Source organism: Pongo pygmaeus, chromosome 2 (assembly GCF_028885625.2).
Source record: "Pongo pygmaeus isolate AG05252 chromosome 2, NHGRI_mPonPyg2-v2.0_pri, whole genome shotgun sequence".
In the NCBI taxonomy this organism is placed as follows: domain Eukaryota; kingdom Metazoa; phylum Chordata; class Mammalia; order Primates; family Hominidae; genus Pongo; species Pongo pygmaeus.
The window spans coordinates 188,528,742-188,542,457 of NC_085930.1; the positions used below are offsets into that span (position 1 = coordinate 188,528,742).

Consider the following 13,716-nt stretch of genomic DNA (forward strand, 5'->3'; position numbering starts at 1 on the left):
GGTTCAAGCGATTCTTCTGCCTCAGCCTCCCAAGTAAATGGGACTCCAGTGCACGTGCCACCATGCCTGGCTAATTTTTGTATTTTTAGTAGAGACAGGGTTTCACCATATTGGCCAGGCTGGTCTCGAACTCCTGACCCCATGATCACCCCTCTTGGCCTCCCAAAGTGCTGGGATTACAGGTGTGAGCCACCACACCCAGCCGGGAATACTTGTTTAGAGATAACTGTTGAAATATTTTTCTGGTTCTTAAGATTATGTACCTCTCGACCAGGCGCCCTGACTCACACCTGTAATCCCAGCACTTTGGGAGTCCAAGATGGGCGGATTACCTGAGGTTAGAAGTTCAAGACCAGCCTGATCAACATGGTGAAACCCTGTCTAAAAATACAAAAATTAGCTGGGCATGGTGGCGGACGCTTGTAATCCTAGCTACTCAGGAGGCTTGAAGAGGGAGAATTGCTTGAACCCGGGAGGCAGAGGTTGCAGTGAACTGAAGTTGCACTGCACTCCAGCCTGGGTGATGGAGTGAGACTCCATCTCAAAAAAGAAAAGATTATGTGCCTCTCAACTGTACAGTGGAAAGGGAGGGATTCTGTAAATTTTTCCAGCGACAGTGGGGAAACCTTTGGTAGATTGGGAGTCAAACTTTTTTTTTCATGTCTCTCCCAACTCTCTCTTACCAGATTTTGAGCTCCTTTAGGGCAGGAGCCTGGGATTCATTGTATTCCTAGCACCAGACTTGACACAATTCAATGCTGAATGAGAAAAAAAAAATAGTAGTATAGAATCTTTGTTTCCAATTAGGAAATAATTTGAGCTGGCACAGTTGACTTTTTAAAAATATTTTTTTTCTAAAAAAATTAATAGGAAGTGAAAATGAAGTTAAATGTGTATTGTGCATGTTATAGATGATGCATCATGCTAGGCACTAGTGAAATGGCAGCTTTAGAATGTGAATTCAGTTTTACAGGTTTTAGAACCTCAGTAAAAAATGTTGCAAAAAGGAGACAAAGCAAATAGGAAAAACATACAAGAGCAAAAATAAAATGAAAAGCAAAAATAAATGTAATGATACTTAAACCAGTCTGTCCATTATTCACCAAATTGCACATATTTTATTACTGCATTAGAAAAGTATGGTGAGATATGAGAAGCTTAATTGGATGTGCACTGGAGACGTTTTAAGTGGCAGTGTTTGTCTCTAATTAGGGTCATTCAGTAGCCAGATGAATCTTTTTGTTTTTGTTTTTGTTTTTTTGAGACGATGTCTCACTCTGTCGCCCAGGTTGGAGTGCAGTGGCACCATCTCGGCTCACTACAAACTCCGCCTCCGGATTCAAGTGATTTCCAGCTAATTTTCGTATTTTTAGTAGAGATGGTGTTTTACCATATTGTCCAGGCTGGTCATGAACTCCTGACCTCAAGTGATCATCCCAAAGTGCTAGGATTATAGGCGTGAGCCCCCACGCCCACATGAATCTTCATGTCTTTACCTTCAAAAAGAGGTGATAAGAATGTAAACATCAGGTTATCTCCTATTCCTGAGTTATAAACAAAACTGAAAGATTTTTCTATTTTTCAAACCCAGGCTTTTTCAACTATCTCCAGCCATGGAGGAGAGGTGAGGGCTGGGATGTGTGGTTAAACCCTAAACCTGATGAGAGTGAGAGTGGGATACAATCTGATGAGATCGAGTGCATTCAGGGTGGTATGGCTGTAGACGGGATACAGCCTGTAATTCTCTTTCTTCTCTGTCTTTGTGTTAAGTGAGCTGTTTCACCTCATCCCTGGGGGAAGCAGATAGAACGTGGTAAAGTAGCAAGGTCTTTCCTAGCTTGGAGACCTTGAACTGTATCTTAATTTCTGAGAGGCTCTTATTCAAACCTCACTTTTTTCTCAGTATGTGGCTCCCTGTTCTGAGCTCAAGATCTGAAGATCCATTCAGTCAGGTTGGAACAGTAATAGGTCAGTGTTAGGTTCCAGTTTCTCTCTTTAGAAATGTATTCTTGTCTCAAGGGTAGCTTGTATGTTTGAGACCTAGAAGTCCACTTTTGACTGTGCCCTTGCAACTTTTAATATTCTTGAAATTCTTTTGGGCGGGATTCTTGTGACCCATTGCCACGGAGTATGCACCTTTTACCAAACATTCAGATGCTGTGGGTGGCATGTTAACATAAAGCCAAAATATATACAATCTTAGGTATTCCATTATATAACTAACTTAATATCCATTTATATCACTTTTCTAATGCCATTTCAATTTTGCAGCAATATATAAGAATCCAGAACTTGATCGAATAGCCACTGAGGATGATCTGGTAGAAATGCAGGGATATAAAGACAAGCTTTCCATCATTGGTGAGGTGCTATCTCGGAGACACATGAAGGTGGCATTTTTTGGCAGGTAATTATTTATTATTACTTCTAAGATTAGTTTCCAGGAATCAGCTTTGTGTCTGATGTTTCAACAAGTAATATTTCTCCCATCCTCCCCCAGCCTCGCAAGTTTCTGCCTGTGTTGAACGTTAAAGCTGTTAGTTAGCATGTGAAAGAATTTGTGCATTTTACCTCCTGGTATAAAATGAAGCTTTATGAAAGTCAATCATATTTTTACCTTTTAATGATTCTCATTTCTAAGAATTGGCTCTTAGACAGTTTTAAGAATGGAAATATAGATAAATGGTAAGCATACTTTGTGTTTTACTCTTTTTTAAGTTTACCTGATTATGTGAAAGTTTCAGAAGCTAGGATGAAATCACTTTTGTCATACCTAGACAGGCCTAGAAGGAAAGAGGCTCTTGTCTGAGATAACTATTTCCAAGGACTTTCTAGAAATTCTTTCAAATCTCCTGCTTTGATAAGACTTATCAATAAACATACTTTAGGACTGCCTTAATTCAGATAAAATGTTTTCAGGAGAGTTCTTGCCCGGTAATGGCATCTCCACCAATGAACTGACAATAACTGGCGTTGAACCTCTGGAACCAAATAACTCTTGTTTCTAGGCAGCTTATGTAAATCTCTTTTTGCTAATAAAAACTCCTCTTACCCTCACTGAATGCACTGGTAGGCCATTCCATGCATTCCAGATTATAATCTTTATTTTTGATTCCCAAGTAAACTCAGCATTTTTTTTTTTTTTTTTTTCCTGAGAGGGAGTCTTACTCTGTCACCCACACTGGAGTGCAGTGGCACAATCTCGGCTTGCTGCAACCTCCACATCCCGGGTTCAAGCGATTCTCCTGCCTCAGCCTCCCTAGTAGCTGGAATTATAGGCGTGTGCCACCATACCTGGCTAATTTTTGTATTTTTAGTAGAGATGGGGTTTCACCATGTTGGCCAGGCTAGTCTTGAACTCCTGACCTCAGGTGATCCACCTGCCTTGGCCTCCCAAAGTGTTGGAATTACAGGCGTGAGCCACCTCATCCAGCCTAATTTTTTTTTTTTTTTTGAGACGGAGTCTCAGTCTGTTGCCAGGTTGGAGTGCGGTGGCACCATCTCGACTCACTGCAACCTCCGCCTCCCGGGTTCAAGCAATTCTCCTGCCTCAGCCTCTCTAGTAGCTGGGACTACAGCCACATGCTGCCACACCCGGCTAATTTTTTTTTTTTTTTTTTTTGTATTTTAGTAGAGATGGGGTTTCACCATGTTGCCCAGGCTGACCCAGGCTGGTCTCGAACTCCTGAGCCCAGGCAATCCGCCCACCTCGACCTCCCAAAGTGTTGGGATTACAGGCGTGAGCCACCGCGCCTGGCCCGGGCCTAATTTTTATATTTTTATTAGAGGTGGGGTTTCACCATGTTGGCCAGGCTGGTCTCGAACTCCTGACCTCAAGTGAACCACTCACCTCGGCATCCGAAAGTGCTGGGATTACAGGCGTGAGCCACTGTGCCTGGCTAATTTAGAGGTGATTATCTTTAGTGTCTTTCTTAAGGTTGACAATTACCTGGTTCACAGGTAGTAAGGATTATGGCGGGGAGAAAAGGGCGGTGATCAGGTACGTCTTCCAAAATTTTCAACTCCATCATTCCTAGAGGGAGAGTAGGAGGCGTACATTGGTGTAACAATCCAGAGTGATAGGATGATCTTTGCCACAGCTTATATGCAAAGACAAATGACTAGCTCCATAACTGGTTATTCAGCTATCAAGTGCTGTGTACCAACAGAGGCATTTATTTACTAAACTAACTTCGTAGGCCTTCTAAGCTATTTCCCATCGTAGGGCTTTTTCCCTTGCAATTCCCTTTGCTTATGACTCTCGTTTCCTTGTTCTATCCATGTCTAGTGCCTTCTCATTCTTCATATTTCATCCTAAATGTTACTACCTTAGACACTTACTCTGAGCACTCTATCTAAATTATTCTTTCTCAGTTATTTTCTGTTAAAGCACCCTGTTAATGTCTTTCAACACTTTTCACAAAGCTCTTATTTTATGTTTTTATTTTCTGCTTCTCCCATTTGACCATATATTCTCAGGGCGTTACACAGAGTCTGGCATGAGATAGCTCCATTTAAAAAGATCCTACTTCAGATTAGGGTGGAGTAGGAAGGAAGAGCCTCCTGGGAAGGTGATGACTCAAGTGTCCTACTGAGAATGAGAAATAGGTATAGCTTTGGATGTGAAAAAGGTCCAAAAGCTCATTTCTTGCAGAAAGCCGTAAATAGAAAGGGGTAGGGAGACCGCAGTGTGTTTGGAGAACTCAAGTAGTTTAAGGTGTTACGAAACAATAGCAAAAGAAGAGACTTTGTAAGCAAAAGGCAGATTGTAAAAGACCTTGTATTAATATGTCATAGTAAGGCGTTCTGCATTCTTTTATTTTGGAAAATAGTCATGAGACGATTGGATGTTACAATTATAACCTTAGATATAATGGGGAGAATGAATTGAATGAGAACAGGGGTAGGAGGCAGTTGTAGTAATGTTATCGGAAAGGGGCCCTGATCCTAACCCTAAGAGAGGGTTCTTGGACCTTGCGCAAGAAAGAATTCTGGGTGGGTCCATAAAGTGAAAGCAAGTTTATTAACAAAATAAAGGAATAAAAAATGGCTGCTGCATAGGCAGATCAGTCCCGAGAACTGCTGCTTTGATATTTTTATGGTTATTTGTTGATTGTATGCCAAACAAAGGGTGGATTATTCATGAGTTTTCCAGGTAAGGGGTAGGCAATTCCCAGGACTGAGGGTTAGTACCTGTCCCCCACTTTTTCTTTTTTTGGGAGACAGAATTTCGCTCTTGTCACCCAGGCTGGAGCGCAATGGCATGATCTTGGCTCACTGCAACCTTTGCCTCCCGGCTTCAAGCGATTCTCCTGCCTCAGCCTCCCTGTAGTAGCTGGGATTACAGGAGTGCACCACCACACCCAGCTAATTTTTGTATTATTTGTAGAGATGGGATTTCACCATGTTGGCCAGCCTGGTCTCGAACTCCTGACCTCAGGCCATCCACCCACCTGGGCCTCCCAAAGTGCTGGGATTACAGGTGTGAGCCACCGTGCCCAGCTGGTACCTCCCCTTTTTAGCCCATATATCCATCCATTCTGGATGTTGCCATGGTATCTAAACTGTATATATTATATACATATAATATATATATTACAGTGAGCAGTGAGGACGACCAGAGGTCACTTTCATCGCCATCTTGGTTTTGGTGGGATTTGGCCACTTCTTTTATCAGCAAGGTCTTTGTGACCTGTATATTGTGGCAACCTCCTATCTCATTCTGTGACTTAAAATGCCTAATCTCCTGGGAATGCAGCCCAGTAGGTCTCATCCTCATTTTACCCAGCCCCTGTTCAAGATGGAGTTGCTCTGCTTCAAACACCTCTGACAGTAGTATAGGCAAGAAATTGTGTGTGTTTAATACAACTATATATATTCAAGTGTAGTTACCAAAAAGGCAGTTGGAAATATGAGACTTGGACTAGGGAGAATTCTAGGAAATTTAGGAATTATTGGCTTATGTTGGTGATTGAGATCACAGGAGTTGATGAGATGATCCAGGGAGAGTGTGTAATGAAAAACAATGACAGCACTGTGGAGAGGAAGAGGGACTATCCATGGAAATGCCAGCCAGGGGCCAGGCGTGGTGGCTCACGCCTATAATCCCAGCACTTTGGGAGGCTGAGGCAGGTGGATCACCTGACGTCAGGAGTTTGAGACCAGGCTGGCCAACATGGTGAATCCCTGTCTCTACCAAAAATAGAAAAATTAACTGGGTGTGGTGGTGCACTTCTGTAATCCCAGCTACTTGAGAGGCCCTGGCAGGAGAATCACTTGAACCCAGGAGGTGGAGGTTGCAGTGAGCTGAGATCGCACCACTGCACTCCAGCCTGGGCCACAGAAGGAGACTCCGTCTCAAACAAGAAAAAAAAATGCCATCCAGGTAAAAGGAAAATTAGAAAGCATTGGTATGGTATAAAAAGAAATATATTTGATCTTTGTCCCATTCTTGTCACAGAGCTTCTAAAACCATAGGAATTTCCTGAGTGATTGGAGTATCTTGTTTTCATAATGAGCCCTTTTTGATGACACCTGAATTTATGCTAATGAGTGGTTTAGGGTGGTGCGCCTAGATAACCTCAGAGGGTGACCAGTCACTTGAAAGGTTAAGTGATCAGGGGATTAGAGGACTGGAACTTTCCTTCCCACCCACCCATTTCCAGAAAGGGTGGGGGAGGACAGGCTGAAAATTAGGCTTTATGAAAACTCTTGAACAAGATTGGACTTCCAGGTAACTAAACTCATGGTTATGCTGGGAGAGTGGCATGCTGAGAGGGCATGAATGCTCAGGCATCTCATCTGTGTCACGTACAATATCCTTTGTAATAAACCAGTAGATTTAAGTATAATGCTTCCCTGAGTTCTGTGAGCTGTTCTGGCATTGAACCAAGATGGGAGGAGGTAGAAATGAATTGAATGGTGTTTGCTGGAGAACTGCTTCCTGCATGTGGAAAAATCCCCATATATCTAGTTATGAAGTGTTCTGTGTTGATTTTGATAGTAGAGGAGAAAAAGTTTCTATTTCCACAGTTGTTTTTTTTGTTTGAGAAGGCAGGGTGACAGTGTGTCTCACTTTAGTATGCCTAAGAATCATCCCAACAGTATCCCCAGAGTCTTGATTCTTTAGGTTCACAGTTCACTTGAGGAATCTGCATCATTAATGGGCTCCCCAGATGATTCTTATATGGGGTGGAGGGACCCAAACTTAACTATAGTAGGTCCGTCACCCAATGTATGCAGCAAGTTGATATGCTGAGACACCAGGTTGCAGCAGAGAAGAGGTTTAATCGTAGGGTCACCAAATGAGGAGGTGGGAGGGAACCTCAATCCATCTCCCCAAGGAATTTGAGGTTAGGGTTTTTAAGGTTTTTGGAGTGCCCAAAGTGTAGAGGTCGTTGATTGGTTGGAACTTGCAGAGTGAAGTCATGGGACAGGGAGATAATAAGGCTAGGCTGTATTCGCATGCCGATCCATCCCATTCCTCTGTGGGTGGTCTTCAAACTGGTTGCTGGATTTGGGGGCCCCAAAAAAATCTTAAGCTATCCTTAAAAGTGTTATGATTCTAATGTCAGAGCTCCTGTCTATAGGAAGAATGGGGGTGCAAATGGTCAGTATCTGGTGTTACATGACATTTAGCAACAAGGAAGTGGGCCAAAGTGCAGCCTGATTATTAATGAGCTACAGCCATATTTCTGTCCAGAACCCGGCATGTAATTCTTGTTAACCCCATGGGGATGGTTTCAGAACTACTCTTGAGGATCACTGCAAGGCTTCATGAAATGTCCAGAAAGTAAATTTTAAGAGAGATCCTAGGCATCCTTACAGGATGTGGTATATTGGCAATAGAAGCCAATGTTGAGCTAATGAAGGCAGGAAGATTCCCTGGGAAGGGAGTTGGGAATGATATCCATAACATAAAGAAAAGTTCTTTCCCTCTTATGCTAAAGGAAAGAGGTAAAACATATGCTGAAAAGATAGGATTCTTTTGCAGTGAACCAAAAGGCTCCCAGTGGTATCTGGGACTTGGGTTGACTTAATGGAAAGCAAGTGCCTGAAGTGAGTATGAGTTGTTCTTTGCATTTCAGAGCCATCAAATGTGTCCTTTTTCCTATGACTGCATAACAGATTACCCAAAACTTAGCAACTTAACAGCCATTTTATTATGTTCACTGATTCTGTGAGTCAAGAATACAGATAGGGCACAGCGGGGATGTCTTGTCTTTGCTCCATGGACTCTGGAGCCTTAACTGAGAAGATGTGAAGATTGGGGTGGCTCAACAACTGAGGGTTGAAATGATCTTAAATCTTCACTCACATGTCTGGGACCTGGGCTGGAATGATTCAAAGACTAGGACTGTTGAGTAGAGCACTACTCAGAGCTCTCTGTTTAGCTTGACTTCCTTGCAGCACAGCAGACTCGGGGTAAGTGGACTTTTTACATGGCAAGGCTCCAAGTGCATATATTCCAGGGAACAAGATAGAAGAAGCTGCATTGCCTTTTATGACCTAGTCTTGGAAGTCACCCAGTGTCACTCCTTTTTTTTTTTTTTTTTTTTTGAGACTCAGTCTGGCTCTGTCGCCCAGGCTGGAGTGCAGTGGCGCGATCTTGGCTTACTGCAACCTCCACCTCCTGGGTTCAAGCGATTTTTCTGCCCCAGTCTCCTGAGTACCTGGGATTACAGGGGCCCCCCACCACACCTGGCTAATTTTTTGTATTTTTAGTAGAGATGGGGTTTCACCATGTTGGTCAGGCTGGTCCCGAACTCCTGACCTCAAGTGATCCACCCACCTTGGCTTCCCAAAGTGCTGGGATTACAGGCATGAGCCACTGCGCCTGGCCACCCACTGTCACTTCTGATGTGCATTATTTGTTGAAGCAGTCACAAACCAGCCCAGATTTAAGGAGATGGGATATTAGACCCCATCTTGTGATAGGAATAGTGTTGCAGAATTTTGACCTGTGATTTCAAATTGCCACAAAAAGCAAGAAAGAAAAGTTGAGGATACTACTATGAGAAAGGTGGGATTTGTCTTCATTTTATTTTTTCTGAAATGTACATTGCTAGTATTTGTGTAAGCCAAGTGGTCAATCTTTTCATAAAAATGCAGTCTTAAGAAATCTTAACAAAATTTGGATTTTAAAAAAGTTGATATTAGACCCAGTGAAAGAATTGATTTTTTTACTGTTATGTTTTGTTTTTCATGATTTTGTATATTCTTCAGGACAAGCAGTGGGAAGAGCTCTGTTATCAATGCAATGTTGTGGGATAAAGTTCTCCCTAGTGGGATTGGCCATATAACCAATTGCTTCCTAAGTGTTGAAGGAACCGATGGAGATAAAGCCTATCTTATGACAGAAGGATCAGATGAAAAAAAGAGTGTGAAGGTATGATCTTTAACCTTTAGCAGAATAATATATCTGAAACAATGTCCTGAACTTACTGTCTGCATCGCTGACATCTTATAAAAAGAACTGTTAATATTTCTTTCTTTTTTTTTTTAGACGGAGTTTCGCTCTTGTCGCCCAGGCTGGAGTGCAATGGCACAATCTCGGCTCACCGCAACCTCTGCCTCCCGGGTTCAAGCGATTCTCCTGCCTCAGCCTCCCAAGTAGCTGGGACTACAGGCGTGCGCCACCACACCCGGCTAATTTTTGTATTTTTAGTAGAGACGGGGGTTTCACCATCTTGGCCAGGCTGGTCTCAAACTCCTGACCTCATGATCCACCCACCTCAGCCTCCCAAAGTGCTGGGATTATAGGCGTGAGCCACTGCACCCGGCCTTTTTTTTTTTTTTTTTTTGACACTGAGTCTCACTCTGTCGCCCAGGCTAGAGTACAGTGGCACGATCTTGGCTCGCTGCAACCTCTGCCTCTCAGGTTCAAATGATTCTCCTGCCTCAGCCTCCCGAGTAGCTGGGATTACAGGTGCACGCCACCGTGCCCAGCTAATTTTTGTACTTTTTTTTTTTTTTTAGTAGAGACAGTCTTGACCAGCCAGGCTAGTCTTGAACTCTTGACCTCAGGTGATCCACCCGCCTCAGCCTCCCAAAGTGCTAGGATTATAGGCATGCGCCACGACACCCGGCCAAAAAGAACTGTTAATATTTCTAACTTTGAAAGCCATCACTAAATATTTTGAGTACTCTAAATTTTTTTTTTTTTACTTCATAGTAAATTAGTGAAAGAATAAAACCTGTCCTTAATTTAAAGGTATATTAGAATTAACAAGTTTTTTAAATCTACCCTTCCAGTGAGACTAACATTATTTTATTTATTTATTTGTTTTTGGATGGAGTCTTGCTCTGTTGCCCAGGCTGGAGTGCAATGGCACGATCTCGGCTAGCAACCTCCGCCTCCCGGGCGCAAGCGATTCTCCTGCCTCAGCCTCCCAAGTAGCTGAGATTACAGGCATGCACCACCACACCTGCCTAATTTTTGTATTTTTAGTAGAGACGGGGTTTCACCATATTGCCCAGGCTGGTCTTGAACTCCTGACCTCAGGTGATCCACCTGCCTTGGCCTCCCAAAGTGCTGGGATTACAGGCGTGAACCACCACGCCCAGCCGAGACTAACATTATTGAAGTGTATCATTGCTGTTTAATCGTATATCATTGCTGTTTAATCTCAAATTTGTCCCACCTTGGCCTCCCAAAGTGCTGTGGTTACAGGCTTGTGCCACCATGCCTGGCCTCCGATTTGTCTTTTTAAAACAGAATTGCTTAAGAAATTGGGCCCTGGAAGCTGTTTTTGATATGTATCTGTGTTTTTAGAAACTGTCTTACCTCAGGAGTGTGTAGTAAGTATATTTATGAATAAATATTTTAACTTTATCAGATGAGGGCCAAAGACAATTCCCTACCTTTCATAGATTTCTCAACTCAGTGCCATAGACTCCTTCAGCCAAAAAATAAAATAAAAGGAAAAACAAATTAGGATGCAAGATGTTGACTCTGGACTAAAAGCAGTTCGTTAAGGCACTGTTTCTCATTGTGGTCATTTTCTCTTGAGTCTAAAGATCTCTTCCACAAACACAAAAGTTCAGTGCTTCAAGATCCGTGCTATTTTATTTCTTGGTAAAGTCATGGGTGGTTCTTGCTTTGTGAATTTGCTCTTTGATGTAAATCAGATGACTCAATCTGTAAGTTTTAGAATAAGCATACCCTTCAGATTACTTATTAGAAAAATGAGATGATGTTTATGAAAATACTATTCAAGGCCGGTCACAGTGGCTCACGCTTGCAATCTTAGCACTTGAGGTGGTCGGATTGCTTGAGACCAGCCTGAGCAATATACTGAGACCCCATCTCTACAAAAAATACAAAAATTAGCCAAGCATAGTGGCGCATACCTGTAGTCCCAGCTACCCGAGTGGCTGAGGTAGGAGGATTGGTTGAATCTGGGAGGTTGAGGCTTCAGTGAGCCGTGATCACTCAGCCTGGGAAATGGAGCAAGACACTGTCTCGAAAAGAAAAGAAAATACTAATCAAGCTTTTAATTCATATAAATGAAGGAATCACGATTGTTTGGTGATTAAGATTTTTAGCAAATCAAAATTCAAACTTCTCATGACTTCAGAGTCTCAAAGTATGCTGTTATTTTAAAGAAATCGTCTCTCATTTTCCTGATCTATGCTCTTCCAGTCCTCTTCACACTCTTTTCCTCCTCCTTATTTTAGATTCAGGGGTTGGTTACATATACAGGTTTATTACATGGATACATTGTGTGATGCATAGGTCTGGGCTTCAGCTGAGCCCGTCACCCAAATAGTGAATTAGTAGTTTTTCAGCTCTTGTCACCTTCCACCTTTACCCCTGTAGTAGCTCCCAGTGTTTATTGTTCCCATCTTTATTTCTGTGTGTACCCAAATGTTTATCTCTCACTTTTTTTTTTTTTTTTTGAGACAGAGTCTTGCTCTGTTGCCCAGGCTGGGGTGCAGTGGCACAATCTCGGCTCACTGCAACCTCCACCTCCTGGGTTCAAGCAATTCTTCTGTCTCCGCCTCCCGAGTAGCTGAAATTAGAGGCACGTGCCACCATGCCCAGCTAATTTTTGTATTTTTCGTAGAGACAGGGTTTCATGATGTTATCCAGGCTGGTCTCAAAACTCCTGACCTCAGTTGATCCACCCGCCTCGGCCTCCCAAAGTGCTGGAATTACTGGCATGAGCCACCGCCCCCGGCCTAGCTCTCACTTTTAAGTGAGAAGATGCAGTATTTGGTTTTCTGTTTCTGCGTTAATTGACTTAGGATAATGGCCTGCAGCTCCATCCATGTTCCTGCAAAAGACATGATTTCATTCCTTTCTATGGGGTGTTAAAAGCTATGTAATTTTAACCTATTTTAATAATGACATTTCTTCTAATGACATTTCTTCCATATGACTAAGTGATACACATTTATTTCAGTAGAATCAGAAAATACAAATAGGCAAAAAGAACAGAGACTCCAGAACTGATATACTTTACAAAATCAGTATCAGGAGTTGCTTAGAATTCTGTTGCTGGAGTTCTTTTTGAGGGAACCATTTTTTTTTTCTACTTGGAAATTTAAAAATTCAGGTTCTCAAGATTGCTCAGAAGGTTTTATTTCAGAGTTTTACCTTTTATACACCTGTTTTGCTAAAATAAATGTACCACAATGTTTTTAATTTTTATTGAATTTTATTACAAGTGGAGTTTATTTTTTTCTGTTCCTCCTGCTTTAGACAGTTAATCAACTGGCCCATGCCCTTCACATGGACAAAGATTTGAAAGCTGGCTGTCTTGTACGTGTGTTTTGGCCAAAAGCAAAATGTGCCCTCTTGAGAGATGACCTGGTGTTAGTAGACAGGTAAAATTACGTGTGGATTGCATTTTCTCTGGAAGTTTATTTAATAGTATAATACTGCTTACTTTAGCATATGGTATAAAAAATTAAAACATTCAGTTGCCACTTTGTTCTCATTAGCTAGATTAAGGAAGAGATACGGTATTGGTTTTATTTTATAAGTTACATAAAAGCACCAATTCATCAGTCTGATTCTATTTCAAGAAATTTTAAGGATGGCCACTTTTTTTGGCCGGAGTGCGGTGCCGCAGTGCCACGATCTTGCAACCTTCGCCTGCCGGGCACAAGTGATTCTCCCACCTCAGTCTCCTGGGTAGCTGGGATTACAGACACACACCAGCCACCTCACCTGGCTCCATTTTGTTTTTGATAATGGATTTTCCTTTTAAATGGAAATGAGTGTTTCAAGTAATCCATAGAAACAGAGGAGAGAGAAGATGTTCATGACACCAAAATATTTGGTTTAAATACAATGTTAACTAGTTTAGCTTTATTTCATAGCCAGATTGTATCTATGACCCAGTCAGTCAAGATTGACAGTTGGATAGATACAAGAAAAAATGAATGAGATCTAGTATTTGGTACCAAAATGGGTAACGGTAGTGAACAATAATTGATTTTTATTTATTTTTTTGAGTCAGAGTCTCACTGTGTCACCTAGGCTGGAGTACAGTGGCGCAGTGTCAGCTCACTGCAACCTCCGCCTCCGGGGTTCAAGCCATTCTTGTGCCTCAGCCTCCTGAGTAGCCACCATGCCTGGCTAATTTTTGTATTTTTTGGTACAGACGGATTCACCATGTTGGCCATGCTGGTCTCAAACTCCTGGCTTCAAGTAATCCCCCATCTCAGCCTCCCAAAGTGCTGAAATGACAGGTGTGAGCTGCTGTA

At 42.3% G+C, this 13,716-nt stretch overlaps 1 protein-coding gene across 3 annotated transcripts in view; it reads left to right on the plus strand.

The window, feature by feature from the left end:
* The window catches only part of MFN1 (mitofusin 1), a 44,169-nt gene that overhangs the window by 1,939 nt on the left and 28,514 nt on the right, over positions 1–13,716 (plus strand). For 2 of the 3 annotated variants that reach the window (XM_054483596.2, XM_054483595.2), the window contains exons 3-5: positions 2,272–2,407; positions 9,226–9,388; positions 12,707–12,831. In XM_054483596.2, coding sequence (XP_054339571.1) covers positions 2,272–2,407; positions 9,226–9,388; positions 12,707–12,831 — 424 coding nt within the window. Of the gene's footprint in view, positions 1–2,271; positions 2,408–9,225; positions 9,389–9,808; positions 11,589–12,706; positions 12,832–13,716 lie in introns of those variants that run through there. The other variant, XM_054483597.2, reaches the window with a different exon arrangement.